Raw genomic sequence first — 25,635 nt, forward strand, 5'->3', positions numbered from 1 at the left:
GAAAATATTACAAAACTGTTGTCATATAAAGAGCCAGTCAAAGAATATAGGGGGAAAGGATTATAGAGCTGAGTCAGACAGTAAATTCATAAAAATATTGTATCCATTTTTTAAAATGTTTATTTATTTTGAGAGGGGGGAGAGGCAGAGAGAAAGGGAGAGAGAGAATCCCAAGCAGGCTCCGTGTTGTCAGCACAGAGCCCAAGGTGGGGCTCTATCCCACCAATCAGGAGATCATGACCTGAGCCCAAGTCAAGAGTCAGGAGCTTAACTGAGCCACCCAGGCACCCCTCTGATCTCTCCTTTGATGTGGTTGATCAAAATTTTATTATTGGTAACTTAAGAAACCTTCATTGCAGACTCATCACTATTTTAGCTGTGTTGACAAATTTGGGAAAATCATAAGCAAGTTTCTTTCAAGTCTCAGCTTCATTAGCTTTGCGGTAAATCCACTTGGCGGATTTTTACCCACTTTTAAAGGAAAGAGAAAAAGAAATCAGCTCTGCCATGTGTGAAGGAGAATCCTGGTAGATGAGGCTGGGAACCCGACAGGACCCTGACCGTGAGGGCCCTGCACTGCCCCTTTTATGAGCCCTCCTGTCACTTTCTACCTCAGCTATTTCAAGGGAGAAAACCCACAGAGATTCCGGAAACTCAGGGGCAAGGGCTTGAGATCCACTTGAGTCCTGGCTGACCACGTCTGAGCGACTTCCTTCCCCATTCTTGGCCGCATTTTCCCTGGTCTGTGTCAGGAGGTGGGCGTTTTCCCGATTTCCCTGCGTGTCTCCAGCGCCGTCAGAACAAAGATGAAACAAGAGGCGGGAAGCTCATCTGGAGACAGGGATCTTTCTTGGGATACCCAGTTCCTCAGGGCTGGGCAAGCGGAAAGCGGATCCTTCCTCTGTGCTTCGTGTTTCCAGCCGGAGCATTTTCGCAAAGGGCCTGAACGGCGCGCAGGCTTCCCAGGTTCTCTCCCTGGAAGTCACGGTCCCTCCTTCCCCGGGCCCTTCTTGCAGGCGCTCTCCCAGTGGCCGCCGCTTCCCGCCGGCCGGACCAGAGAGGCTGCCCCAGCTCGTCTTCAACGGGCGCTAGAAGCCGACGGCCGGGATTGAGTTATTTAGAGAAAGTGGGTACGGGGAGCGTTGCGGGGAGGGCGAACCATAGAGAGAGTGGAGACGGGTAGAGAGCAGCCAGGGTGGGAGGGAAACGTGTGTGCAGAAGGGCTGGAGGAACACCATAGAGAGGCGGGCGGAGGCTGGAAGGGCCACGGTGGTGGAGGGAAGGCGATCGGCCTCCGAAGGCCGGAACCAAAGCTATAACCACTGACACCCTTGGCTTAAGGGATTGGGGGGGGGGGGCGGGAAGCGGAGGGGGGAAGGTCACTACCAGTGTGCGCTTGAGCAGTGAACTCCCTCTCTCAGCCTCAGTTTCCTGTCCTATAAAGCGGGAATGGTAATGCGTTACCTCGCAGGGTAATCAAGTAGAACCAGGTATGAAAGCGCCAAGTAATGCCTTTGCACGGACATGGTGGGACACGCAGGGGCTAATGCCGTTATTGTTCTCGCGTGACGAGTTCCTCTCTGCAGCTCTGAAGTTCTTGAGGACATTGACATCAGCCTGGGTGGCTCAGTCCGACTCTTGGTTTTGGCTCAGGTCATGACCTCGTGGTTCATGAGATTGGCTCTGCCCTGACAGCGCGAAGCCTGCCTGGGATTCATCCGTATTCTCTCTCTCTCTCTCTCTCTCAATAAGTGAACTTAAGAAAAGAGTCTCTAAAATCAGCCAATGGAATCGGAAAAATGAGAATTTAGGGCTCCTCGTGTAATCGCTCTTGAAATCTCTCTATGTCTACCACCCCTTGTCTAGCTCGGACCTCATGCTTTCTCATGTTTGGATTTCAGCGTCGGCCCCTCTCTGGCCTCTCCGTTTCCGCTAGCCCACCAACACAGTCTGGCAGAGCTTTCTGAAACTCAGATCTGATCTCATTCAGCTCAAGCCCCTTGCATGGCTCTCTTGAGTCGAGACAAAAATCCCAGCTCCTTGGCTTGACATTTAAAGCCCTTCTGTGAAGTGTAGTGCCCACCAAGCCTTCTAGCCCCACCTGTTACTACTTTGTGCCCTGGTCAAACACAGCATTTCATACCCCCCCCCCCCCCCCATTGAAATCTCACACTTTCATTCCTCAAGGTGTTAGGTCTCCATCTGTGACTGCCACTCGGGGTAACCCTTCTGGTGGAGCCTGGTGGGTTTTTTTCCCTCACAACTTACTTCCTCCGGAAAGCGTCCTCTGACTCCTGCCTACCTCCAGCTCCCAGGCCAAGTGATAGCACCACCTTCATCCCAGCTTCTTTCTTGCTGACCTCAGGACACTAGATTCAGAGAAATCCTAAAGCCCTCACAATGCTAGTGCCTTGCTCAAAACCCTCCTGTGATTCATGCTCTGTCTCTCTGTCTCAAAAATAAATAAACGTTAAAAAAATTAAAAAAAACAAAACAAAAACCCTCCTGTGATGGTTGCAGCACATCGTCCAAGTTCCTCAAGCTAGTAACTGTTCATGTCTCCAGCCAGCATTGTACCTGGCTTAGTACATTATGCTTAGTCACTCTGGAAGATGGGTAGTTCTCTAGGCTTATTCAGCCCTGGCTGAATAATAAATATCCCTTGGAAAGGATATACTTACATAGGATTGAACTACTTCTCAGATGTTGATGGACATTTGTTTATATTGCCCACATTTTGGCTGTTATGAAGAATGTTGCTCTGAACATTTATGCCTAAGTTTTTGTGTGAACATGTTTTCAGGTTTTTTTGTTTGTTTTTAAGGATTTTTTTATACTCTCCCTCAAAATCAATAAATATTTAAAAAAGATTTCAGGGGCGCCTGGGTGGTGCAGTCGGTTAAGCGTCCGACTTCAGCCAGGTCACGATCTCGCGGTCTGTGCGTTCGAGCCCCGCGTCGGGCTCTGGGCTGATGGCTCGGAGCCTGGAGCCTGTTTCCGATTCTGTGTCTCCCTCTCTCTCTGCCCCTCCCCCGTTCGTGCTCTGTCTCTGTCTGTCCCAAAAATAAATAAACGTTGAAAAAAAAAATTAAAAAAAGAATAAAAAAGATTTTATCTTTAAGTAATCTCTCCACACTCAGAGTCGGGCTCGAACGCAACAACCCCGAGATCAAGAGTTGTATGCTCTACCGACAGAGCCAGCCAGGTGCCCCCCTGTGTTTTCAGTTTTGTTGAGGATTTATCTGCAAATGGAATTGCTGGGTCATATGGTAACTTTCATCTTTAACTTTTGGAGGAAACACACCACTTCTTATTCCCACGAGCAGCATCTGAGGGTTCCAGTTTCCCGACATCCTCATCAAGCTCTAGTGTCTTTGGGTTTACCAAACACTTTTCCTTCAAGTCCTGCAGCACCTCCCACTTGGACTTGAACTACGCAAGTCCAAGTGCTCTGGAAGTACCCACTGTCATCTGTCCTGCTTCTTTTTCATTCTTGCCCTTTGGAGCACATCTGCTTCCCAGATTCTTGGTAAGTGCCTTCAGTTGGGGAACACTTAGATGGGGCAGTATCTGGCCATATTCAGAGACCATCAGAGACTCAGGACCTAGCGTGTAAGTGCCTGCTTTACTGTTTCCATAGACTGAATGTTTGTGTCTCCCTGTCCGCATTTAACATATTGCAACCTAATCCCCAATGCGATGGTGTTAGGAGAGGGGGCCTTTGGAAATTGACTGGGTCATGAGGGTGGAGGCTTCATGAATGGGTTTAGTGATCTTATAAAAGAGACTCCAGAGAGCTTCCCCACCCCTTCCATGTGTGAAGGTGCTTCTGTGAATCTGGAGGGAGCCCCTCCGCGGACACTGAATCTGCTGGCAGACCTCCAGGACTGTGAGTACATTTCTCCCACCAGGTTTCTGGTATTCTGTGATGGCAGCCTGCTGGACTAGGAATGTTGTGTCACACGAACAAATTGTTCAGCTTTTCCAGACCTTGGTTTCTTCAACCCTCTGGGCCTCCTTCCTGGCCATCGAGAGAGATCCCTCAACTTAAAATGGGCCAAATATTTCAAAAGACATTTCAGAGAAGAAGCTATGAAAGTGACCAGTAAACACAGGCAGAAGTGCTCAGCATCGTTTGGCATCAGGAAAGTATGAAATGTGACACTCTTCCCACCCCTTAGGCTGAGGTTAAAAGGACTTTCGGTATCAAGTGTTGGGGAGGGTGTGAGGCAGCTGGAACCCACGTACGCTGCTGACAGGAATGTAAGTTGCTGCAGCCACTTAGAAGACTATTAATACCTACTGATGCTAAGCGTACATTTACTCCAGGTCCCAACACTTCTGGTCCCAGATACACACCAGAAGAAACAAGTCCTTATATCCACCAAACGACACGTGCAGGAGTGGGTGTATTCTTAGGAGCTTTATTCATGATAGGCCAAAACAAATGTCCATTGACAGTTAAAGAGAAAAAAGAAGAGGGGCACCTGGGTGGCTCAGTCGGTTGGGCATCCTTCCGACTTCAGCTCAGGTCATGATCTCATGGTTTGTGAGTTCGAGTCCCGCATCGGGCTCCATGCTGACAGCTCAGAGCCCGGAGCCTGCTTCGGATTCTGTGTCTCCCTGTCTCTCTGCCCCTCCCCCATTCACACTCTGTCTCCCTCTCAAAACAAAACAAAACAAAACAAAACAAAAATATATATATATATTAAAAAAGAAAAAAAAAAAGGAAATCGTGGGATAGCCATATAGCAGAACTTACACAACATTGGTGGGGGGGGGACTATTGAAAACAACAACAGTGTGGCTGAGATATTGATGAGTGAAAGAATCAGTCACAAAAAGGTACAATACAATTATATTTACGTGAGGTTTAAATTCTAGAGAGAGGGGCACCTGGGTGGCTCAGTTGGTTAAGTAGCTGACTTCAGCTCAGGTCATGATCTCGCGGTCTGTGAGTTTGAGCCCCGCGTAGGGCTCTGTGCTGACAGCCTAGGGCCTGGAGCCTGCTTTGGATTCTGTGTCTCCCTCTGTCTCTTCTCCTCCCCTGCTTGTGCTCTATCTCTCTCTGTCTCTCAAAAATAAATGTTAAAAAAAATTAAGTTATAGAGAAAACATGTGCAAGCAGGGGAGAGGCAGGAGAGGGAGAGAGAATCTTAAGCAGGTCCCACGATCATTATGGAGCCTGACTCGGGGCTTGATCTCACGACCCTGGGATCATGACCTGAGCCAAAATGAAGAGTCAGATGCTCAACTGACCAAACTACCCACGTACCCCTGTTTATATGAGGTTTAAAAACAGGCCAACGCAGTCTTTGGGAATTGAAATCAGAAAAAGTGGAGGCGTCTGGGTGGCTCATTTGGTTGGGTGACCAACTTTGACTCAGGTCATGATCTCATGGCTTGTGAGTTTGAGCCTTGCATTGGGCTCTGTGGGGACAGCTCAGAGACAGAGTCTGCTTTGGATTCTGTGTGTCCCTGTCTTTCTGCCCTCCCCTTCTCTCTCTCTCTCAAAAATACACATTTACAAAAGAAAAGAAACAAAAAGTGGTTACCCTCCCTGGGGATTAATGGCTGATAGGAAGCATTTTGGGGAGCTCTCTCTGGGTTGCTGGTTATACTGCTACGAATACATGTAAAAATCCACTGATCTGTAACCTTAAGGCTTGTGTACTTTGTGTAATTTATGTCTTATATGTATTAAAACAACAACAACAAAGAATGGTGGCCTCTACATGACAAAGGGGGAAACGGAGTCACCATATGGCCAATGCTGTCACACAATGCTTCTCAGATTCACCCGGAGAGACTTGGAGTCTGATTGTTTGGAGACTCAATTGGGATCCTATCATTGCTAAGCTGCTTGATTAAAATCTGAAGTTTGCCACAAAATCATGATGGAATGCTTAATCCTTCAAAACACTTAGCATTGAGTCTAGGTCCCGCCTTCTGGTTTTTCCTTGCCAACACCCACAGCTGGCATGTATTTGGCCAGGATCCACCTCTCTGCGTCACACTCAGGGAATTCTTTCCCGGAGGAAGCACCCATTTACAATCTGAACTTTCTAGTTTCACCCCTTGTACCTCTCAGGGGCCATGAAACAATTTCCCTATAATGAACATAATGGGATGAGAAATTGTATGGACTCCCAACTTTGAGTTGCCATCCCAGCTCTGGCGTCCACTTGCTGTGTGACCAACATTTCACTTAACCTCTCTGGGCTTCAGTATTCTCTGCAAAACGGTAGGGCTGAGTTTGAGACACTAAAGGACCTTTGAAATTCCAGTCTCCCCTACATAAGATTCATTAGTGATGCTTTCAGTGTCCTGATTGTCATCCGTAACTGCTTCCACGTGCTTAGGTCGCTTGGGGGTGGGGGGGGGGGCGCGGGCGGTGACAGGTTCAATGTTTTGGTCTTTGTCGCCCCCACGAGGCCCACGAGAGCGCCTGGCTGCAGCAGGTGCCCGATAAAAATAAGATTTGTCGCCTCTAAAGGGAACGAAGGCACGGGCTACTTCGATCTGGTTTGCTCACTTTTATCCCCAGAAGCTGGCATGAAAGAGACACTTGACAAGTATTTGGTGAGCGATTGATCGAACAAAAGGCGTTTGGAACCGTTCCTTGGAGGGCGTGTGTTTCCGCCCGGACGGTTTTCATGTGAACACCGCTCCCCTCCTTTCCGGTCTGAGTCGATGGCTCCTTGCTCCTAAAAGACTCAGTTGGGCCGCCCCCCGAGAACCTGGGAGCACCCCTCTCCCTTCCCCGGAGCAGGGGCCCCGAAGCATAAGGACACCGGTAGGAATCGGTTGATAGATGCAGGAGGCCCGTGTGAGTCCTGGCAGCGCGGAGAAGTGGTACAGTTAGCCTAGCGTTTGGCGCACATAGGGCCACGGAAAACCCCCCAGCCCCTTGTCAAGATGGGGGGTTTAAGGACTAGAGGATGGAGGATGACATGGGTAAGCCAAGATTGGGGGGATGCAGAGAAGGTCTTTGGTCACCACAACCCTTAGCTTAATTCTCCGTGCCTTCACTTAATGCAGTTTTTCCTCCTTTAGCTTCTCCTCTGGATTCAGTGATGCCCATGGCTTTGTTTTCATCGCGGAGGCTTATGTCCTCAACCAGTACCCGTCCCCTGAGTTTGCCCCTCCTCCTCCTCCTCCCCACCTCCCCCTCCTCCTCCTCCTCTACACCCTTCTCCCCTCTCTCTAGGCTTTCAGACTCGTTCCCTGCTCTGAGTCAAGACCAGTACCTGTTCAGTGACCAGAAGGGCATACTATACACCTACATACACACAGTGGAAGTGGAGAAGCCTGATGACAGCCTGGAAGTAAGGGAGCTGACTCCCACCTGGTTTTCAGCTATCCTAAGTGCCTGCAGGTTTTCAAGAATGCTCTCTGTCTCCAGGCTCATGGCCTCTCCCTCTTGGGTGTCTGGAACTTCATCTGTGAGGCTCGTGGCAAGGCCTTCAAGTAATCAGGCTTCCTATAAGTGTTCCTTCTGCCGCTGGTGGTTCAGGATTACTAGGGAGCAGGCTCAGCACATCCTGGTGCATTAGGGGAAGCTGAGTCTCTATTATCGACAGGGACAGAAAACTGATGCCTTTATCTTCAAATTTTTAATTAAATCCTAGTCAGTGAACATACAGTGCAATCTTGGTTTCAGGAGTAGAATTTAGTGATTCATCACTTACATACAACACACAGTGCTCATCCCAACAAGTGCCCTCCTTAATGCCCATCACCTGTCTAACCCATTCCCCCCCACCCCCCCCACCCCCCGCCCATCAACCCTCAGTTTGTTCCCTATTGTTAAGAGTCTCTTGTGGTTTGTTTCCCTTTCTCTTCTCCCCACCCCTCTCATATGCTCATCTGTATTGTTTCTTAAATTCCACATATGAGTGAAGTCATATGGTATTTGTCTTTCTCTGAGTTATTTCACTTGGCATAATACACTCTAGCTCCAGTCATGTCATTGCAAATGGCAAGATTTCAATGTTTTTTTTTTATGTTTATTTATTTTGAGAGAAAGAGCACGAGCCGGAGAGGGACAGAGAGAGGGAGAGAGAATCCCAAGCGACCTCTGGGCTGATAGTACAGAGCCCAAGTGGGGCTTGATCTCATGAACCATGAGATCATGACTTGAGCTGAAATCAAGAGCCGGATGCTTAGCCAGTTGAGCCATCAAGGTGCCCCTCACTTTTTTTTTTTGATGGCTGAGTAATATTCTGTTGTGTGTATATATGTATGTATGTATATATATGCATATATATATATATATATGCATATATATATATACACACCAAATCTTTTCTCATCCTCCATCAGTGGGTATACGGACTCTCCCCATAGCTTGGGTATTGTTGATAATGCTGCTATAAATATTGGGGTGCATGTGCCCCTTCACATCTGTATTTTTGTGTTCTTTGCGTAATTACCTAGTAGTGCAGTTGCCAGGTCATAGGGTAGCTCTGTTTTTAATTTTTTTTTAAATTTTTTTTTTTCAATGTTTATTTATTTTTGGGACAGAGAGAGACAGAGCATGAACGGGGGAGGGGCAGAGAGAGAGGGAGACACAGAATCAGAAACAGGCTCCAGGCTCTGAGCCATCAGCCCAGAGCCCGACGCGGGGCTCGAACTCACGGACCGCGAGATCGTGACCTGGCTGAAGTCGGACGCTTAACCGACTGCGCCACCCAGGCGCCCCTGTTTTTAATTTTTTGAGGGACATCCATACTGTTTTCCAGAGTAGCTGCACCAATTTGCATTCCCACCAATAGTGTTAGAGGGTTCCCTCTCTCTGCATCCTTGCCAACACCTGTTGTTTCCTGAGTTGTTAATTTTAGTCATTCTGACAGGTGTGAGGTGGTATCTCAGTGTGGTTTTGATTTGTATTTCCTTGATGATGCGTGATGTTGAGCATCTTTCATGTGTTGTTAGCCATCTGGATGTCTTCTTTGGAAAAGTGCCTATTCATGTCTTCTGCCCATTTCTTCACTGGATTATCTGTTTTTTGGGTGTTGAGTTTGATACATTCTTTATAGATTTTGGATACTAACCTTTTACCAAATATGTCATTTGCAAATATCTTTCTCCCATTCCATAGGCTGCCTTTTAGTTTGGATGATTGTTTCTTAAAACTGATGTCTTCAGTGAGCAGTGTGCCGGGAATCTTTCCCCAGCTCTTCCACATCCAGCTTGAGAGATGTCAGTTGCAGAGCTTGGCTCTGGCATCTCTAATAGAAAAGGCAGCATCCTTTTCTGAGTTGTTCTATCCCAAACTGAATGATCTCCAACCTTGAGGTGTGCTGGCCGTCTATAGGTAGTGAAAGCAGGAGAAATAATGAAAAAGATGCTTTCACCTCGTAAGGTGATGAATGATCTTCTTTTTCCCATAGGCCTTACCCAAGAGGGAGGGACCCTGGGTTTTCACTCTGTACCGGGTGCAATTTATGACAGGGGAGTTCACTCTCTGGCTTCAATAATCCCTCTGTAAGTCACCAATGAATTCTCTACTCCCTGTCCTCAACCAGATGGTAATGTTTTGCCAAGTCTGTTAGGACATCTATTTTATTGTCTTGGTCTTTGTTTCTTCCTCTCAGTTTTGAAACTGGGAAAGTCCTGGGACCCATCCCAAACCAGAGCAAGTGGGTCACCTATTCTGTCCTCACTTGTGCCCCCACACCCAAGGAGTCCTTTACTTATTGACTTCCATGAGGTACTCCCCACGTCTTGTGGCTGTAGGAAGCAGCTCAGGATGCAAAGGGAGATGGGTCAAGTCCCCCCAGGGTTCTGGTGTGCTTGCAAACCTGTAAGAACGCACTCCATGCCACCAGCACATGTCTCACACTCGGAATTCTGGCCCTAAGTGTGTGGCCCCTGTGTAAAGACCTTCAAGCGCTCCAGCAACCTCTGCCAGCACTGACTCACCCAGCTGGGGTGGGACTGCAGGCCCCCTCTGCCCACCTTCCCAGGAAGTGGCCCAGGAGATCCGGGAGTATTCCTCAGGGAAGGGCTTCCCTGCTGGCTGTGCGGGTGGAGGCCCAGGGTTCAGGTGTGCTCTAGATCTGGGGGTCGTTTGCCTCCAGCGCTCCAGACCTATGGAGGAGCTGGCATTACCCTAACTGGCCCTGAGTAGCGTGTGACCCAGGGCCAGTGACGACCTCTCTCCGGCCTTGGTTTTACCAGCTGCACAGGGGGAATACTATTTTCTTGCCGTGTGAGGTGTTAAGTGTCAAGGCCTGGGTTTCCTCAGCCGCCGCGGGGCATGAATAATTCCGGCCCTCGGTCTTCGCTGTGCGGCAACAGAGACACTAACACCCCTTTTCTCAGGCCGTTTCCCACTGCGCCGCCGGAACCGTTGTTTGGGGAGATCATTTCCGGTCGGGGCGGATTTCCGGGGCGCCATCCGGCCACATGGCGGCGGGAGCGGGCCCGGCGTTGCCGGCGCGTCCCCCACCCCCGCACCCCCGCGCGGCTGGCAGTTTTGGGGCGGCCCCCGGAGCTCGTCCTGCCGTCCGGGGCGCCGGGCGGTGCAGAGGAACCTGTGGGGCACCGGGTGGCGCGCGGCCGGGCTCGGGGCGCCGGGCCCGGGGCCGCGGGCCGCACAGGCTCAGAGGCGGTGAGTTGCGAAGGGAGAACTCTCCGAACTCCGTCCGTCCTGCCCCAGGTTCGGCGCCCGGAGGTCGGCCTGCCCCGGCTCTCCTCGGGGTGGCCCCCGCCGCCCAGCGGGTTCTCTCCTCTTCCTGCGCCCCCGGCGGCCTCGGACCCTCTCGGACCGCCGGGGTGCGCCCTACGCGAACGCAGGGAGGAGCCCCCCAAGCCACAGCCCAGGCCCCGCCAGCGTGATCCGGCTCTTCCAGAGCTGCGCGCACCCGAGGAGCCACGGCGCGTCAAAGCCTTCGTCGCGCATCCACTCGGGCGGCGTCGCGCTCGCTCGCCCGGCTCTGCCGGCTCTGTCCGCGAGTGTGAAGGATGCCCGGCAGCCGGCCCCGTACGTCCGGGACGACTAGGCCGGAAGGAACTTCCGGGACGGTGGAGAGGCCACGGAGGCTCCATAGCACCTCTTGTTTTTGGTACAGATGGTAGAGGCTTGCTGTGTGACCTGAGCCTCAGTTTCCAAATTCCTGAAATACGGAATGGCTTGTGGCCCCCAGCCAGCTCTGGTCAGGGGTGACAGGCGGGAGCCTCTTGTTGGATCCCGGACTCCGCCACAACCCCCCTTTGTCGCCTGGGATCGATCACTGTCCCGCTCAGGAACTCAGTTTCCCAATCTGTAAATGGGATGGAAGTCTCATAGGCGAGCTACAAGTGTGAGGTACCGTTCAAAGGCAGCACGTACTGCTCCATTACTTATTTGTGGCAACTCATGGGGCCTGCCGAGACAGACTCAAATCAGTGTGAATTTTGAGTCTTCTTAAGTTGCTGGGGTCGGGCTGGAACCCAAATGGTGTAGGAACATTTCCTTTGTGGGTGTGAGTTCTTGGCCAGAGAGCTTTCTTACGCACACCTCCCTCTGCTTGGGAGGTTGGAAGCATCCTGGAACTCATCGTTGCAGCCCACACTGTTGACTACACCAGGGTAGGATGGCTGGGCCAAGGCTCGGAGCAGTGGGTCGGGGCAGGAGATGTGGCATTGTTAGGATCCTGCCCAATGGAGCGGTGAGGGTTTGGGCGACATAATGGTCTTGGGGCGTGGGACAGAGTTGCCCCAAGGGCAGTGGGCCTTGGAAATTGAGAAGCCTTGTGAGGGAGGGTGTGGGGACCTGGGATGGGGTGCAGAGAGGAGGGCAGGAAGCCTGGTGAGTGAATTGCTAAGACCCAAATTGGCCCAGAGGCACAGGCTCGGCAGTCACTTTATTCCTAAAGGGGAGAAGGGCTTGTCGCGAGGGAATGCAAGATAATGTGGGATGGATGGTAGACGTTGAGAAGAGATTGGTCCAGGAACAGTTCCTGCAGGAGGCAGGGCTCAGACTGCAGGCTGGGGAGGGAAGTGGGGATACTGGACACCGGGTGTGAGTGCCGGCTCTGTCACTTGGGCTGGAGACCTGATGCAAGCCTCTTGCCCTTCCTGAGGCTCAGTGGAGGGCCTGCCTGACCAGATTACTAAGAGGATTTAGCAAGGCCCCATATGTGCTGTGTGAATGGAAGTTTGGGGACGCGAGGAATCGGTTGCAGATGAAGTGGGAGAGATTGCTGAGCGCCAGGGATTTACTTGCTAACAGAAGGGGGGTGAAAATGCCAGACAGTCAGCACGAGCAGAGACACAACGTTCCAAAATGTGAAGCGTGGACGAAGAATGGTTCGGTGCAGCCGACTGGTCAGGGTGGCTGGGGCACATGGGGAGAGGCCTGGAATGCCGGGTGGAACCTGGGAAGGTCCTGAGCAGACGAGGTATAAGAAGTCTCCTGGAGCTGACAAGCAGGGCATATAGGAGGTCAGGACACACAGGATTCTGGAAGACCGAGGAGGAGGCTGCCAGCAGAGGGAAGGGGAAGAGTTCTAGGTCAAGAAAACACATGAGGCTTTGCACCTGGAGCCACAAAAGCTCGGGGTCTGGTCGGAGGGCTGCGAGGTGCTGTGTGCGGTTGGAGCTCTGGAGGGTGAGGTGAGGCGACTGGGCCACTTCATGAAGGGCCTCAAACGCCAGCGTGAGGGATGTGGTCACACAAGTTTGACCTCAAACACAGCAAAGCTTCCATGAAGAAATATCTGAGCAGAGACCAGAAAGGGTCCATCCTCGTGAGGGGCTAAAAATAACACTCCAGAGAGAAAGAACAGCAAACAAAGGTCCTGGACATGGGAGAGGCTGGGGGCTGCACTGTGCTTGATGGGTTTCTGGGTTTTCTGAGTGCAGTGAGGGGGGCCTTAAGTCAGGGAATGACATGATTCTGTAGGTTTAAAGAATATATATTGTTGCACTATTGCCATAAAAAGAGGGTGCTGGAGGAGGCAGAGGGTGGGTGGGGGGCTTTCACTGTAAGCAGGGGGCAAACTGGTTTGCAGTGCTGTAGTGGTGGTGGTGGTGGGGAGGTGTGAACTCCTTGCAGACAATGGTCATGAGCTCTGACTGGTGGAGTCAGGCAGAAGCAGGAACTGTCCTGAGGACAGTATGAACCCAGGCCAATCACATGATCTTGCCCAGCTTCAGTTACCCCATCTATGAAAGGCATCTTCACAACCCCTACCTCGTAGGTCTGCTCCGAGGATGCAGTACACTTAGCAAAGGCCAGCGCCGCAGTCCTGGCTCAGTAAATGTTGGTCATTGTCATTTCCAGGGATGGGCGTGGGGTGGGGTGGTGCGGTTCTCATGGACGCAGGTACTATATAGGTCTAAAACTCAGAAAGGCGATCTGGGCAGGAGACTCATTGGGTGGTTGTCTGTGTAGACCAGAATCAGTGTTGCCCTGGGGGACATGTGGCATGTCTGCCCTCACAAGAGGGGGGTGGGAATGAGGGAGGGGGCCACTGGCTTCTGGAGGGCAGAGGCCAGGCATGTTGGCCTGCAATGCAGAAGACAGCCCCTGACACTAAAGGATGATCCAGCCCCCAAATATCAGTAGTGTTGAGAAACCCTGGTGTAGATAGACAGTGTCGTTGCCTTTTGAACCAGGCATGCCCTCAGTTCAGGGTCTCCACTGTCCCTACTGCCTGGCTCCTTGTGAAATCACAAGGGGAAGAATCTCCAGGACAGCGCTGTCCCGTAGAAACAGAATGTGAGCCACGTTAAAAATCGTGAAACGAAACCGGTGAGATCAATTTTAATAACATACCTTACTTAAACCAGTATGTCCAAAGTATTCTCATGTCCAAATGCAATCAATATAAAAGTCATTTGTGCAAAAGTTGATAATATTTTCTTTTGGAATTAGGTCTTCAGAATTTGTTGGATGCCTTGCATTTATTTACAGCACACCTCAATTCAGCCCGGACACTTGTCAAGCCTCCAAAAGCTATGTGTCGCAGGTGGCTGCTGTTTTGGACAGCACAGCTCTAGAGGGTCTTTAATTTTAACCTAATATCACAAATGTTGGGGCATTTGGGGGTTTCTGGAAGGTTTTCTGAAGAATACTCTCTTAGTTCCAGCTTATTGCCACACCTAGACATTTTTTTTTTCCAAGTGTGCCTGGAATTATGAATTTGTGTGTACGTTTTCTGGCTTCTTAAATGTTGCCCCCAGTAAAACACTGAAAAGTAGCATGTGGTCCAAACCGAATACTACTGTGAGTCCTTTCTGGCCCTCTGGTCTCCAGTTTCCAACTGGTTGAGGGTGGCTCAGGGGCTGCCCCATACTAGGCAGCCACTAGCCACGTGTGGTTATTTAGATTTAAATTGAGAGAAATACCATTTAAAATTCAGGTCTTCAGCCACAATGGCCACGCCAAGGGCACAGTAGCTCCACTCGGCTAGTGTCTGTCCCATTGGGCAGCGCGAAGGTCAGGAATTTCTTTTTTGATAGCTCTGCCTGCTTCCCACCTCCTTCAGGTCCTGGGGCTGGGCACAGCAATAACACCCCTTTCTCCACTGTGCCCTACCCCGCCCTGCCGCTGCTGTCCCCTGTCTCCCGCACCTCTTCCCTGCTCTTTGACAATTCCCTGCATAACTGTAGGACGAGCTGTGGGTGCCCCACATGTGGCTATCGTGCCACCACATGAAGCTCCAGATGCGGCCTGTGCTGCCTGGCCCCTCTCCGTGGCGAAGCGCACATGCACCGGGGCCCTGCCGCCCGGCCTTGGTTTCCCCCTTGGCACCACGCTTTGTTAAGGCGCCATCAATCCTCAACTTCCCTTCAACTTGACGCGAAGAGCCACCTTTCTCCAACTCCACATTCAGCAACTTCTGGCCTTCTGGCTCTCGGTTTCCCCATCTGCCCAGTGGGGAATGCCCCAGCTCCTCATCTCTGTCACTGGTGACATCTGGTCTTCTGTGGGCCTCGGTTTCCCCCATTTGCTGGGTGGGAGAGTAGTGGCTTGTGGCACATTCTGATGGCTGGCCTCTGGACCTCGGTCTCCCCGTTTACCCGATGGACAGAAACCCCCTCCTTCCACTTCCTGCATCACCGGGCCGGGGGCGCAGGCGGGACGGCCCAGTGGCAACAGGACAGACCTGGGCGCGCCCCTTCCTTCAGGGACATCGGGCAAAGACAGACCGCCTAGACGGTTTATGAGTTGATCTCTGTCGCAGCAGCTGGACAGTTCCTGTCGGGTGCGGAGGGGAGCCGGGGCAGGGGCGGGGCTGTCTCCGTGGAGCCCGCGCCCTCCGCCCGCAGCCGCGGGGCTCACGGCAAGCGGGCCGTGGGAGCCGCCGGCTCACGGCCAGCGGAACCTTCGTTGCGGTGTGCGCGTTTCCGGAGGGTGCCCTTTTCCAGCGACGCCGCCGCCCCTCGCGCCCCCGCGCCCGCGCCCCCCGCGCCCGCGTCCCCGGCGCCGCCGGCCCGGAGCTCCCGGAAGTCTCGGTCCCGCCGCCGCCGGCACTCGCGAGGGGAAGCCCGGGCCGCCCGGGACCTCGGCCCGCTCCTCCGGTCCCGAGAGGCCGCCGCATCGGGTACGGGGGCCGGGACGGAGGGAGGAGCCTGGCTCCGGGACGGCGCGAGGCTGGGGGAGGGGCAGGCGCGCCGGGGGTGGGGTGGAGTGGGGGTGGGGCGCGGCCGGGAAGGAGCCCGGGGCGGGGGGACCGGAGGGAGAGAGGGGCCCCGAGGGTGCGGCGACGAGGGGGACGGAGGGCCTGGGCGCTGGGGCTGCAGAGGAGCGGGCTGCAGGGATGTGGTAACAGAGGTGCCAGATGCTCACGGAGAGGAGGGGGAAGGGGGCTCGGGGGCCCAGGTCAGAGCAGCCGGGAGTAGGAGGAGGCCCTGAAGGGTAAAGACAGAACAAACAAGGATGGGGCGTGGGGGTGGGGGGTTAGATGGTAGGAGGGCTCAGGGTGTGGGGCGCACAGGAGGCAGGCGGTCGAGGCGTCCTAGGGATGTGTACACGAACTGCAGACAATGGGTTAGGCAGGGGTGAGGGCGTTGAGACTTGGGGGTGGGGGGGATTACGTGCAGGGTTAAGTGCAGGACCGTAGAGAAGCCCAGAGTGGAAAGCGGGGAACTGTGTTAGTGGCGTTCTGGACCCGCACCAAGAAAGGGAGCGAAGCGAGGCCACGGGCGTGTCCAGAGGTGGGCAGGCCTTCCAGGGACCCTGGTGCCCCCATCTGGGCCTGGGAAGAGGAGGGAGGACCCGTTAGAAATAAAAGAGGCCACGGAGGTGTGAAGACAGGAGGCCGACTTGGAGACCGGCAGGCTGTGGGGGAGTTGCGGGGAAGGCAAGGGGCGGGATGGAGGCCTCTGGTGCGGCTCGGGGGCTGAGAGGAAGCAGCAGGAGGAGAGAGGCAGGGATGTGCCCGGCCCAGTTGGAGGTGTCCTGGAAGCGGCTTGATGGAACACGCGGTCTGGCCTAGAGTCGGTTTCTGTTTTGCAGGAGAGGTAGGTCAGTGGTGCAGAGGGCATGACAAGCAGTAATAATGGGGACACTTCCTCCAGGAAGCGGCGATTTTAATTTCTCTCCCCTCCACTGCTCCCAGCTGACACCCCAGATGCTGCTGCTGCCGCCTCGGCCGCCCCACCCTCGGTCCTCCTCCCCAGAGGCCATGGACCCACCGCCCCCCAAGGCTCCCCCTTTCCCCAAGACGGAAGGCCCTTCCTCCACTCCATCCTCGGCGGCAGGGCCCCGACCCCCGCGGCTCGGCCGCCACCTGCTCATCGACGCCAACGGGGTCCCCTACACTTACACGGTGCAGCTGGAGGAGGAGCCCCGGGGCCCGCCCCAGCGCGAGGCGGCGCCGGGAGAACCCGGCCCGCGCAAGGGCTACAGCTGCCCGGAGTGCGCTCGTGTCTTTGCCAGCCCTCTGCGGCTGCAGAGCCACCGCGTGTCGCACTCGGACCTCAAGCCCTTCACGTGTGGCGCCTGCGGCAAGGCCTTCAAGCGCTCCAGCCACCTGTCGCGGCACCGCGCCACGCACCGCGCGCGCGCAGGCCCGCCGCACACCTGCCCTCTGTGCCCGCGCCGCTTCCAGGACGCCGCGGAGCTGGCGCAGCACGTGCGCCTGCACTGAGGCCCCGACCCGGGCCCCCGGGCCTCGCGAGCCACACAGCGTCGCTCCCACACACGCTCCCTGCCTCTCTGAGGTTACTGCCTTACCCTGGGCCTCAGTTTCTCCATCTGTCCAAGGGGAGAAACACCGTTCCTTCCTTACCTTCCTGTCTAGCTGTGTGATGTAGACCAAGTCGTTGCCCCTCCCTGGGCCTGGGAACCAGCCTCTGAGCTGGGTTCCGGCCCAGCTGTGCTGTGTGAGCCTCTGCAAGTGACGCGACCTCCCTGAGGCTTGGGCTTCCGCTCCTACGAGGCGGTGAACGGTTGTCTGCGCGGAAGATTTGACAAAAGAGCACGGCGTGGTCTGGCTCATTTCTGTATATCCTCCTTCCCACCCACAACCCTCACCCCTTACTCAATAAACATTCCACACTCCACTTTAGGGCTTTTATTTGCGTGTGTGTGTGGAGGGGCGGCGGGTGGGCGGCAGGGTGGGAGGGGGCGGCCCGGACCGTTAGCACCCGGGAACCTTCCTCTCGGCGTGTGTTTCTGGCCGGATCCGTTTCCCGAAGGCCCAGGCGCCCCGCCCCCACCTTCCTCCCCTGGACCCTCTTCTCTGGGCCCCGGTCCTCTCTCCTGTTACCGGTGCTACCAGCTCCCGGGGGACACCCAGAGGCGCCCGCCCCGCCATCACTTGCGACCACGGGGGTAGCCCGGGGCCGTTCCGGAGTCGCCCGGACCCGAGAGGCTGCTGCACCGGGTACGGGGGCCGGGAGGCGGGAGGGAGCACGGAGCGGGCCGCGGAGAGGGGCGGGGCCAGGAGCGGGGACCCGTGCGCCGAACGGGGCGGGGCCGCCGCGGGGGCTCGGGAGGGCATGGCCGCGAGCTCGCCGAGAAAGGCTCGGAGGCCGGGCCGCGGGTCGGGGGTGGAGCCCTAGAGAGCGCTGGGATCTAGAGAGAACCTGGGGGGGGGGGGGGGGGGGGTGGAGGCAGTGGATGGGCGTGGACTGGAGAGAATCTGCCGGTAGCCGAGCTAGGAAGGGGGGCTCAGGGGTGTCCAGGGAGGTTGTTGGACGGTGGGTCAGGACCTGGGGGCCTTAGAGCTTAGGCGAATACAGAATGGGTAGAAAACACTCCTGGGCGGAGTGATAGGATGGGCTAACACCCAGACCTGGGTCAGGAGCGTAGAGAAGGAGAGACCTGCAGGTCTACGGGGTGGGGGGTGGGGGGTAGTAGAGAAGCCCTGCTGGTGGCCAGAGTAGAGGGGCACCTAGTGACCGGAGGAGGGTACGACTAGGGAAGTTAGAGCGAGGACCTGCTTGTGCCTGTGTTTACAGTGGGTGATGGAACAGGACAGAAGAGGCTTTCCTACGACAGAGACGGTAGAAGGTTCACAGAAGGTCGTAGAGTCCAGGGCAGAAGGACTGGAGAAGTGACGGAGGTTGGGGGGTGCAGAAGTTCTGGGCAGGGCACACAGAAGGTGAAGGAACGGAGCTGGTGCCCCTGAGCTTCCCTCGTCTGTGTTATCTCATCCTCTCTCCCGTCCCCCAGGCCTCAGCCACCCCTCCGGATGCTGGTGTTGCCGTCGCCCCCCTGCCCGCAGCCCCTGGCGCTTCCCTCCGCAGAGGCCATGGAGGCCCCTCCTTCTCGGACAGGCAGGTCCCCAGAGCCCGGACCTTCCTCCTCCACAGGACCTCCCCAGCCTTCCTCCCCTCCGAGGCCCAACCACTACCTGCTTATTGACACCCAGGGCATCCCGTACACCGTGCTGGTGGACCAGGAGTCTGAGAGAGAGGCCGGGGCAGATGGGGCTTCAGCTCAGAAAAAGTGCTACAGCTGCCCCGTGTGCTCCCGGGTCTTCGAGTACATGTCATACCTGCAGCGACACAGCATCACCCACTCGGAGGTGAAGCCCTTCGAGTGTGACACCTGTGGGAAGGCATTCAAGCGGGCCAGCCACCTGGCTCGGCACCACTCCATTCACCGGGCTGGTGGCGGGCGACCCCATGGCTGCCCGCTCTGCCCTCGACGCTTCCGTGAGGCCGGTGAGCTGGCCCAGCACAGCCGGGTCCACTCGGGGGAGCGCCCGTTTCAGTGCCCACACTGCCCACGCCGATTTATGGAGCAGAACACCCTGCAGAAGCACACTCGGTGGAAGCATCCATGAGCCGGGCTGCCGGGTACCCCAGGTGCCATGGGGTTCTGGGGGGAGCCCGGACTCTTGTGGCCCTCAGACACGTGGCCAGTGCGGAAGGCTGGGTTGCAGCCCTGGACACAGACACAGACACACTTCCTGCAAATGCCAAGCCCTGCCTGAAGGAGGAGCCCCTGAGTAGCCTTTGGATACTTTGGAGATAAAGGTGGAAAGGAGACCTTACCTTCCTAGGGTGGAGCCTCAGGCTGAGCCTGACCAGGTGCCCAGGAAACAGTGCTATGTGTGAAAATCCTCCAGCCTGAAAATCGTGGTTGGGAGCCATCAAGCATCTGCACCAGCTTCCTGACGCCCCCTTGTTGATGCTGGGGGAAGGGGCCCCAGACCTGCCTTGCACCCCCCAGCCAGGACTTGAGACTGGACACCCAATAAACACCTTTCCCATTTTGAGCACTTGAGATTTGTTTTTGGGCACAGCGGTTTGGCCTGCCTGCTGCCCAGCAGGGAGACTCAGCAAGTGCCTGGCCCACCTCTTCTTGGGCAGAAGAACAAATCGGCCATGTCTACTCTCCGGAGAGGGAAAGAGCTTCCCACTGCCTGACCTCAGATAACACTAACAGCGTCCTGGATCTTGAGCGCCGCCTGTGGCCAGGTGCTGGGCTGAGCATTTCACCTGGGTCATCCCAAGTGCATCCGCACAGTGCTTGGCTTGGCTGGCTGGGGATGGGAAGGTTGGCCTTCTGCACTGGGATCAGTCCTAGCTTGACCCCTCACAAAGGGTGTCATCTAGGTAGAGTGTTGTTAAACCTTTTTTTCCTTAAAGCTAGGATCTCCTGTAAGAAACACATTTTATATGGCAACCCAGTAAACATACACAAAATATATGTGCAACAAAAGTTCAGCAGTACTTAAATCTCTGCCACATGCAATTAACTTTTTTCCTTTTTGCTAATTCCATTCTACTATATTGAATTCCCTGCCCATGAACCTGTAGTTTGCAAAATACCTATCTAGGGCAGGTAACTCCCCCTGGACGTTTTGACCCAGGCTACAGTTTATCTATGATGTGAAGCAGGTAGGAGAGGGGTGTGGCCACAGCTTTCTAAATGGTGCAGACCTTTAAATTCTCCTTCTGCAAGGTCACAGCCCTGCTCTCATAGAGCTGGCCAAAATTCCAGTAGCAAAAAAAAAAAAAAAAGAAAGAAAAGAAAGAAAAAGGAAATGAAAAGTCCAGTAGCAACTGGTGACTGGGAGGAGAGGCTGGGAGCCGAATAAACATCTGCCTTCTTAATGAATTTTCTTTGCGCGTCTGTTTTGTGCCAGGCACTGTGCTGGGCCTCATTTCTTCTTCCGACCTCTTTTTGGGTGGAAGAATAAATTAGCCATCTCCACTCCCCAGAGAGGGAAAGAGCCTCCCACTGTCTGACCTCAAATAACACTAACAGCGCCCGCTGTTGGGCCTAGACTATGGCCAGGCGCTGGGCTGAGCGTTTTGCCAGCACCATATCAGTACATCCTCACAACGAACCTAAAAGGGATCATAATCTCCCCACTTTGCAGGTGAGTAAACTGAGTGGGGTTTGGGGGAGGAGCGGCCAAGATTGGGTGGGAATGTTCCAAAACCAGCTCGTAATCACTACCACAGGGCTAGTGGTGGTGGTGTTCCAGATCCCCGCCCCCCTCCTCCCGGCCTGGGAACCGTGTGGTCGGGCTGTAATGGTGGTGCACACACGGTGGGAGAAGTGGCGGGTTGCGGGGATCCATATGGCCAGTTCCCAGGGTTTCGTTTAAAAGGATTCTCCCGGCAATTCAACTTTCCTGGTTGTCTCCTTCCCTTTCCCGGGCCCCACTCCGTGCGTCGCCATCCACTCCGGGGACCCCCGGAGCCTGCTGCTCTCCAGGAATTGGGAGTTTCTTGACGTTCCCTGCTCAGGCTTCGCGGAGGGCGGGGTAGCGCGACAAGGGGCCGTCGCGCAAGTGCAGCCCAGGCCTTTGCCGCAAACGGCGGGCCTCACCTGGGGCCGGCGACTCCCGCAGAAGCGCAACGACCCGCGGACCGAGCGAGCGCCGGCGTCCCTGCCCGCCCCTCCGACTCGCCACCCCGCCCCTACACTCGGGGCCTCTGCCGCCCCGCCCGCGGCGGGTGGGCGCTTCCCTCCACTCCCCGCGACACTTTGCAGACGCTCCCCGGCGCCGGGCATGGGCGCCGCCGCCGTCGGTCCCCTGGCCGGATTCCGCGCGCGGGTGGGTGAGCGCGGGGCCTGGCCCCTCCGACCCCGGGCACCTGCGGGCGGGGGGATGGTGGCCACATCAGCACCCGCGGCCTAGCGCATCTCCCGCTGGGACCCCCTGGCAACATCGCTCCCCCTCCCACCCGGGGGACAAAGGGCGGGGGCGGGGGCGCATCCCCACGCGTGACCTTCCCCCGCACTGCGCACGCGCCCCGCCCCCTCCACCACGGGGGAGGGGCCCTGTTCGCCCACACGAGTGGGGGGGAGGGGCGTGGGAAGGCGCTCGCGTGGGCCGGACCCCCACCCTATGCCTGGAAGTTGGGGCACGGTCTCCTCCCCCCCCCCGCACCTCTCGCCTCTTTTGGTCCCGAGGTGACCCGTGATGAGGGTCCGACCCATTCGGGCCAGGATGTGTCCGCTCTGTCGACCCCGCGGGGAACCCACTCCTTCCCTCAGTAGCCCGGGGTCTGGGTCCCCAGCCCCCTCATTCCCTGGGAGCCCTGGAGTTTGAAACCCCGGGTGTCCCCGCTCGGTCCTGAGGGTATGGGTCCCCTCCTCCCTCAGACCCAGGAGTCCCAGCCTTCAGCACCCCCATTTCCCCAGCCCTAAGGAGTTGGGCCCCACCTCCCGCGGGATGTCCCTCCATCTGTGGCTGCCGTTTCTGTCCAGTGCCCCTGAGGCGCTTAGCTGCCCGGGTCCGCCGGAGGTCGCGCCATGAATGACCGAAACAGCCGGAGGAGGACACGTGAGGAAGCTGGGACCCTGCCCCGACCCTGGTCCCACTGCTGCCCTACCCATCCCTGCCCTTTCCTCCCCAGGGCTGCTGTGGTTGGGGGCTGGTCCGAGGCGCCTGGGGCCTTCCCTGGGGTGACCCCTGGCCTCTCCCCTCCAGTGAAGAAAGACGATGAGGCCTTCGAGATCTCCATCCCCTTCGATGAGACGCCCCACCTAGACCCACAGATCTTTTACAGTCTGAGCCCCTCTCGGGGAAACTTCGAGGGTGAGCTGGGGGGCAGGCTCGGAGGGACCCCAGGCAGCTGGGGTGCAGGGCCCTTGAGGCCTGGGGTGTGACCAAGCCTCCCCGCTGTCCCTAGAGCCTCCGGAAGCCGCGTCCCCGACTGTGGCCCTGATGAATGGGGTCAGGGCCCAGCTGCATATGGCCCTGGAAAGGAACTCCTGGCTACAGAAACGCATCGAGGACCTGGAGGAAGAGAGGGATTTCTTGCGTTGTCAGCTGGACAAGTTTATCTCATCTGCCCGCATGGATGCAGGTGAGGCGCCTGATGATCTAGTCCCTTGGCCCATACCCAGGCCCTGACACCCAGCTCCGGCCCTTCCTGGGGATATGGGACCCTCCTCACTTACACCCTTCCTTTTGGTGGCCCAGTGGGGACCTGGCATCGTTATCTCCTTCTTACTTCATGGTGGTCTCCAGGACCCCAAGCCCAGCTTCCTTCATGCTTGATTCCTGCTTCTGCTGATGGGCAAGACCCTGTGGCCATCCCTTGCCCCAGATAGTCAGGGCTTTCCTTTCCCAAAATTTAGCTCCTATTTTTGGAGAGTACAACTTCTGTTCCTTTCCTCATGATGTTCAGCTCCTGACTGGCTTCCTCGCAGGACCCCGTATTCCCCTGTGATTCACACCTGACACTTTGGGCAAGGGGTCTGGTCCCTCCCCCCCCCCCCCCCAACACCTGTGTTATTGAGGATCTCTCTGGTTTGGAACTCCCTGTGGCCTGGGTTGCTGATGGGAACCTATCCAGGATGTTTGGCCCAAGGGCCTCTGAATTTTCTTGGTGAGAACCCCAATACCGGATGTCCCCCCAGCCCACCTTGTGGTGGTGGCCCCTGCATCAGAGCCTCAGATGCTCACACTGTCCAGGTGAAGGTGGGTGCCTGACTTTCCCAGCGCACTAGACCCAGAGCCTGGGATTTCTCTCAGGGTCTAAAACCTCTTCCCCAACCAGGGTCTTGCTTCTTGGATTTCTAGAGTCTACTCTTCTGGAGGTCCCACAGAGACTCTCCTGAGGTCCTGTCTTGGTCCTCTCAGCTCCTCCTCCAGACTTCTTGCTGTCAAGTTGGAGTCAGAGGAGCATGAACCCATGCCCCACTCAAGATCTCTGCCCCCAAATCCAACCACCTGCACTGTACTCAGCCGTCTTGGTGGAGACTGCAACATCTATATGCACTGTCTCTTTGGGGATTCCAGCCCTGGTTGAGGCCCCCCCTCTCCTGTGGATCTGTGTGTGGTGTGACATCTGTCTCCACCTTGCAGATGGACTTCCTGCCTCCTCTCCCCTGTTCTGGAAGTTCATGTGTATGTGTCCCTCTCTCTCTACCTCTCTCCAGAGGACCACTGCCGGGTGAAGCCTGGGCCCAGGCGGGCTGAAGGGGATGGCCGGGGTGGGGCTGGGGGTGAGGCCTCAGACCCTGAGTCTGCGGCCTCCTCGCTCAGCGGAGCATCTGAAGAAGGCAGTGCCGTGGAGAGGAAGAGGCAGAAGCAGAAGGGAAGTGCTGGCCGGAGGCGCTTCGGGAAGCCCAAGGCCCGGGAGAGGCAGCGGGGTGAGCAAGGAGCAGGGATGGGGGAAGGGGCCTGCTGTGATGCCCCAGGAGGCCCTCCCTTCTCCCCTAGCCTGGTTGTCCCAGCCTGCCCGTGGGGTCCTGCTCTGCGGTCCCTCCTCACCGGCTTTGCCTCCTGGGGTCACCCTGCCCTGAGCCTCAGGCTCCTCATCAGTAACATGGGGAGGGGAGAAGGCTCCTCCTTTTCCCCTGGTGCCACTGTCTCACCATGGCTCCCAGCTGCTCCTCATCCTGATTCCCATTTTGTTCTGCAGTTCTTCCTGTATTGGGCTCCCCATCTGCCCTTGCCCCATCTGCCTCCTGTGTCCGCCTCTGTCCCTCTCATGTCTGTCTCTGTGCCCCGGCCCGGCCCTGCAGTAAAGGATGCAGACGGTGTCCTTTGCCGATACAAGAAGATCCTGGGCACCTTCCAGAAGCTGAAGAGCATGTCTCGGGCCTTCGAGCACCACCGAGTAGATCGCAACACGGTGGCGCTGACCACACCCATCGCAGAGCTTCTCATCGTAGCCCCCGAGAAGCTGGCTGAGGTGGGCGAGTTCGACCCCTCCAAGGAGCGCCTGCTCGAGTACTCGCGCCGCTGCTTCCTGGCCCTGGACGACGAAACCCTTAAGAAGGTGCAGGCCCTCAAGAAGAGCAAGCTGCTGCTTCCCATCACCTACCGCTTCAAGCGGTGATTCTGCCCCACCTGGCCCGGGACACGCCCTTCGGCCCCCACGTCCCTCCCTCCTCTGCCCCTCGTGGCAGTGGCAAGCGTGTGCATGAGTGGTGTGCTCCTCCAGAGGGCCTGGGGGGTGGGCGGCGTGTTTCTGCGTTCGCCTCCCCTCGTCCTGCAGATCCCCACTCCTGCCCCGGGTCCCTTGTGTATAGATCTGACTCCCTCCTTGCCTCTCACGTTCCTAGCATCCTCCCCTTCCTCTGCATCCCCTGGGGAGGAGTTCCAGTTAGCCAGTATCCCAAGAGCTACTGCCCAGGGGGTCGGTGTCTGCGCTTTCCTGAACGTGGGCACTCCTCCCCCGTGAGCTGCACCGTCCTGCCCTCACCGGGCCCTTCCTCGTGGAGGAGGGGGTGGGAGGACTGCGAGACTCTCTGCGGGGCCGGGCCCTGTACATACCCCGTGTCAACCCTCAGCCCCGAGGAGAGGCTGGCCCACTCTGCCAGGAGCTCCCCATCCGCATCCCGGACTGCCCCGAGTCTACGTGAGAAAGAATTATTCAGAGAATTTAAATTAAAGAGAGAAGATACAATTTGGAATAAAGGAGGCCCGGTCTCTTCTTGGAGGGGGTGGCCGTTGCCTCGGAGACCGTGACGGGGGCTCCGGGGAGCTCCGAGGAGCGGGCGGTCAGGCAGGAACCCGGAGGCTGGGGAGACAGGGTGTAATTAGCACCCCCGGAGGGAGGGCCGGGAGGAGCAAAAGCAGCTGTGCCCCAGGGAACTTGGAGGGGCAGAGCTCGGGAAGGGAGGCGTCAACACCACCCGCGGGCCTATCTCGACTAGAGGCGCCGGGGCAGGAGAAGTGGACTCAATGACCGCTGGCAGGAGCGACCGCAGAAGGGGGAAACTGCACATCCGGGCGGAGGCTCCTGCGCCCGCCCGCCAGGAGGCGGTAG

General features: G+C 56.3%; 4 protein-coding genes across 16 annotated transcripts; all 4 read left to right on the plus strand.

Annotated features, from left to right (window-relative positions):
- Positions 1-996: 996 nt before the first annotated feature.
- Positions 997-17,502, plus strand: ZNF580 (zinc finger protein 580). Of its 4 annotated transcripts, none has more exons than XM_086690771.1 (2): positions 997-1,126; positions 16,557-17,502. In XM_086690771.1, the coding sequence occupies exon 2, from the start codon at positions 16,569-16,571 to the stop codon at positions 17,085-17,087; it is 519 nt and encodes a 172-aa protein (XP_086546897.1). In that variant the 5' UTR covers positions 997-1,126; positions 16,557-16,568; the 3' UTR covers positions 17,088-17,502. The 4 variants fall into 4 exon arrangements, with proteins under 4 accessions (XP_086546897.1, XP_086546895.1, XP_086546896.1 ...); XM_086690769.1 differs by lacking the exon at positions 997-1,126 and adding an exon at positions 15,407-15,539; XM_086690770.1 differs by lacking the exon at positions 997-1,126 and adding an exon at positions 15,654-15,769.
- Positions 1,034-19,667, plus strand: ZNF581 (zinc finger protein 581). 2 transcript variants are annotated; one of them, XM_086690766.1, is made up of 2 exons: positions 1,034-1,126; positions 18,617-19,667. In XM_086690766.1, exon 2 carries the CDS (start codon positions 18,636-18,638, stop codon positions 19,230-19,232), a length of 597 nt encoding a protein of 198 aa, XP_086546892.1. In that variant the 5' UTR covers positions 1,034-1,126; positions 18,617-18,635; the 3' UTR covers positions 19,233-19,667. The 2 variants fall into 2 exon arrangements, with proteins under 2 accessions (XP_086546892.1, XP_086546891.1); XM_086690765.1 differs by lacking the exon at positions 1,034-1,126 and adding an exon at positions 17,590-17,825.
- On the plus strand, positions 6,409-13,838 carry LOC147573864 (uncharacterized). The gene is made up of 2 exons (XM_086690754.1): positions 6,409-8,462; positions 8,698-13,838. The coding sequence occupies exon 2, from the start codon at positions 10,265-10,267 to the stop codon at positions 11,171-11,173; it is 909 nt and encodes a 302-aa protein (XP_086546880.1). The 5' UTR covers positions 6,409-8,462; positions 8,698-10,264; the 3' UTR covers positions 11,174-13,838.
- Positions 19,668-20,575: 908 nt separating the features above from the next.
- On the plus strand, positions 20,576-25,286 carry CCDC106 (coiled-coil domain containing 106). Of its 9 annotated transcripts, none has more exons than XM_086690760.1 (6): positions 20,576-20,777; positions 22,052-22,193; positions 22,341-22,448; positions 22,543-22,719; positions 23,798-24,010; positions 24,386-25,286. In XM_086690760.1, the coding sequence occupies exons 2-6, from the start codon at positions 22,163-22,165 to the stop codon at positions 24,700-24,702; spliced, it is 846 nt and encodes a 281-aa protein (XP_086546886.1). In that variant the 5' UTR covers positions 20,576-20,777; positions 22,052-22,162; the 3' UTR covers positions 24,703-25,286. The 9 variants fall into 9 exon arrangements, with proteins under 9 accessions (XP_086546886.1, XP_086546888.1, XP_086546881.1 ...); XM_086690762.1 differs by having other exon boundaries at positions 22,118-22,193; XM_086690755.1 differs by lacking the exon at positions 20,576-20,777 and adding an exon at positions 21,332-21,461 and having other exon boundaries at positions 22,118-22,193.
- The last annotated feature ends 349 nt before the right edge of the window (positions 25,287-25,635 follow it).

The sequence above is a fragment of the Puma concolor genome, chromosome E2 (genome assembly GCF_028749965.1).
Source record: "Puma concolor isolate L17-30 chromosome E2, mPumCon1.1.hap2, whole genome shotgun sequence".
Lineage (NCBI taxonomy): Eukaryota > Metazoa > Chordata > Mammalia > Carnivora > Felidae > Puma > Puma concolor.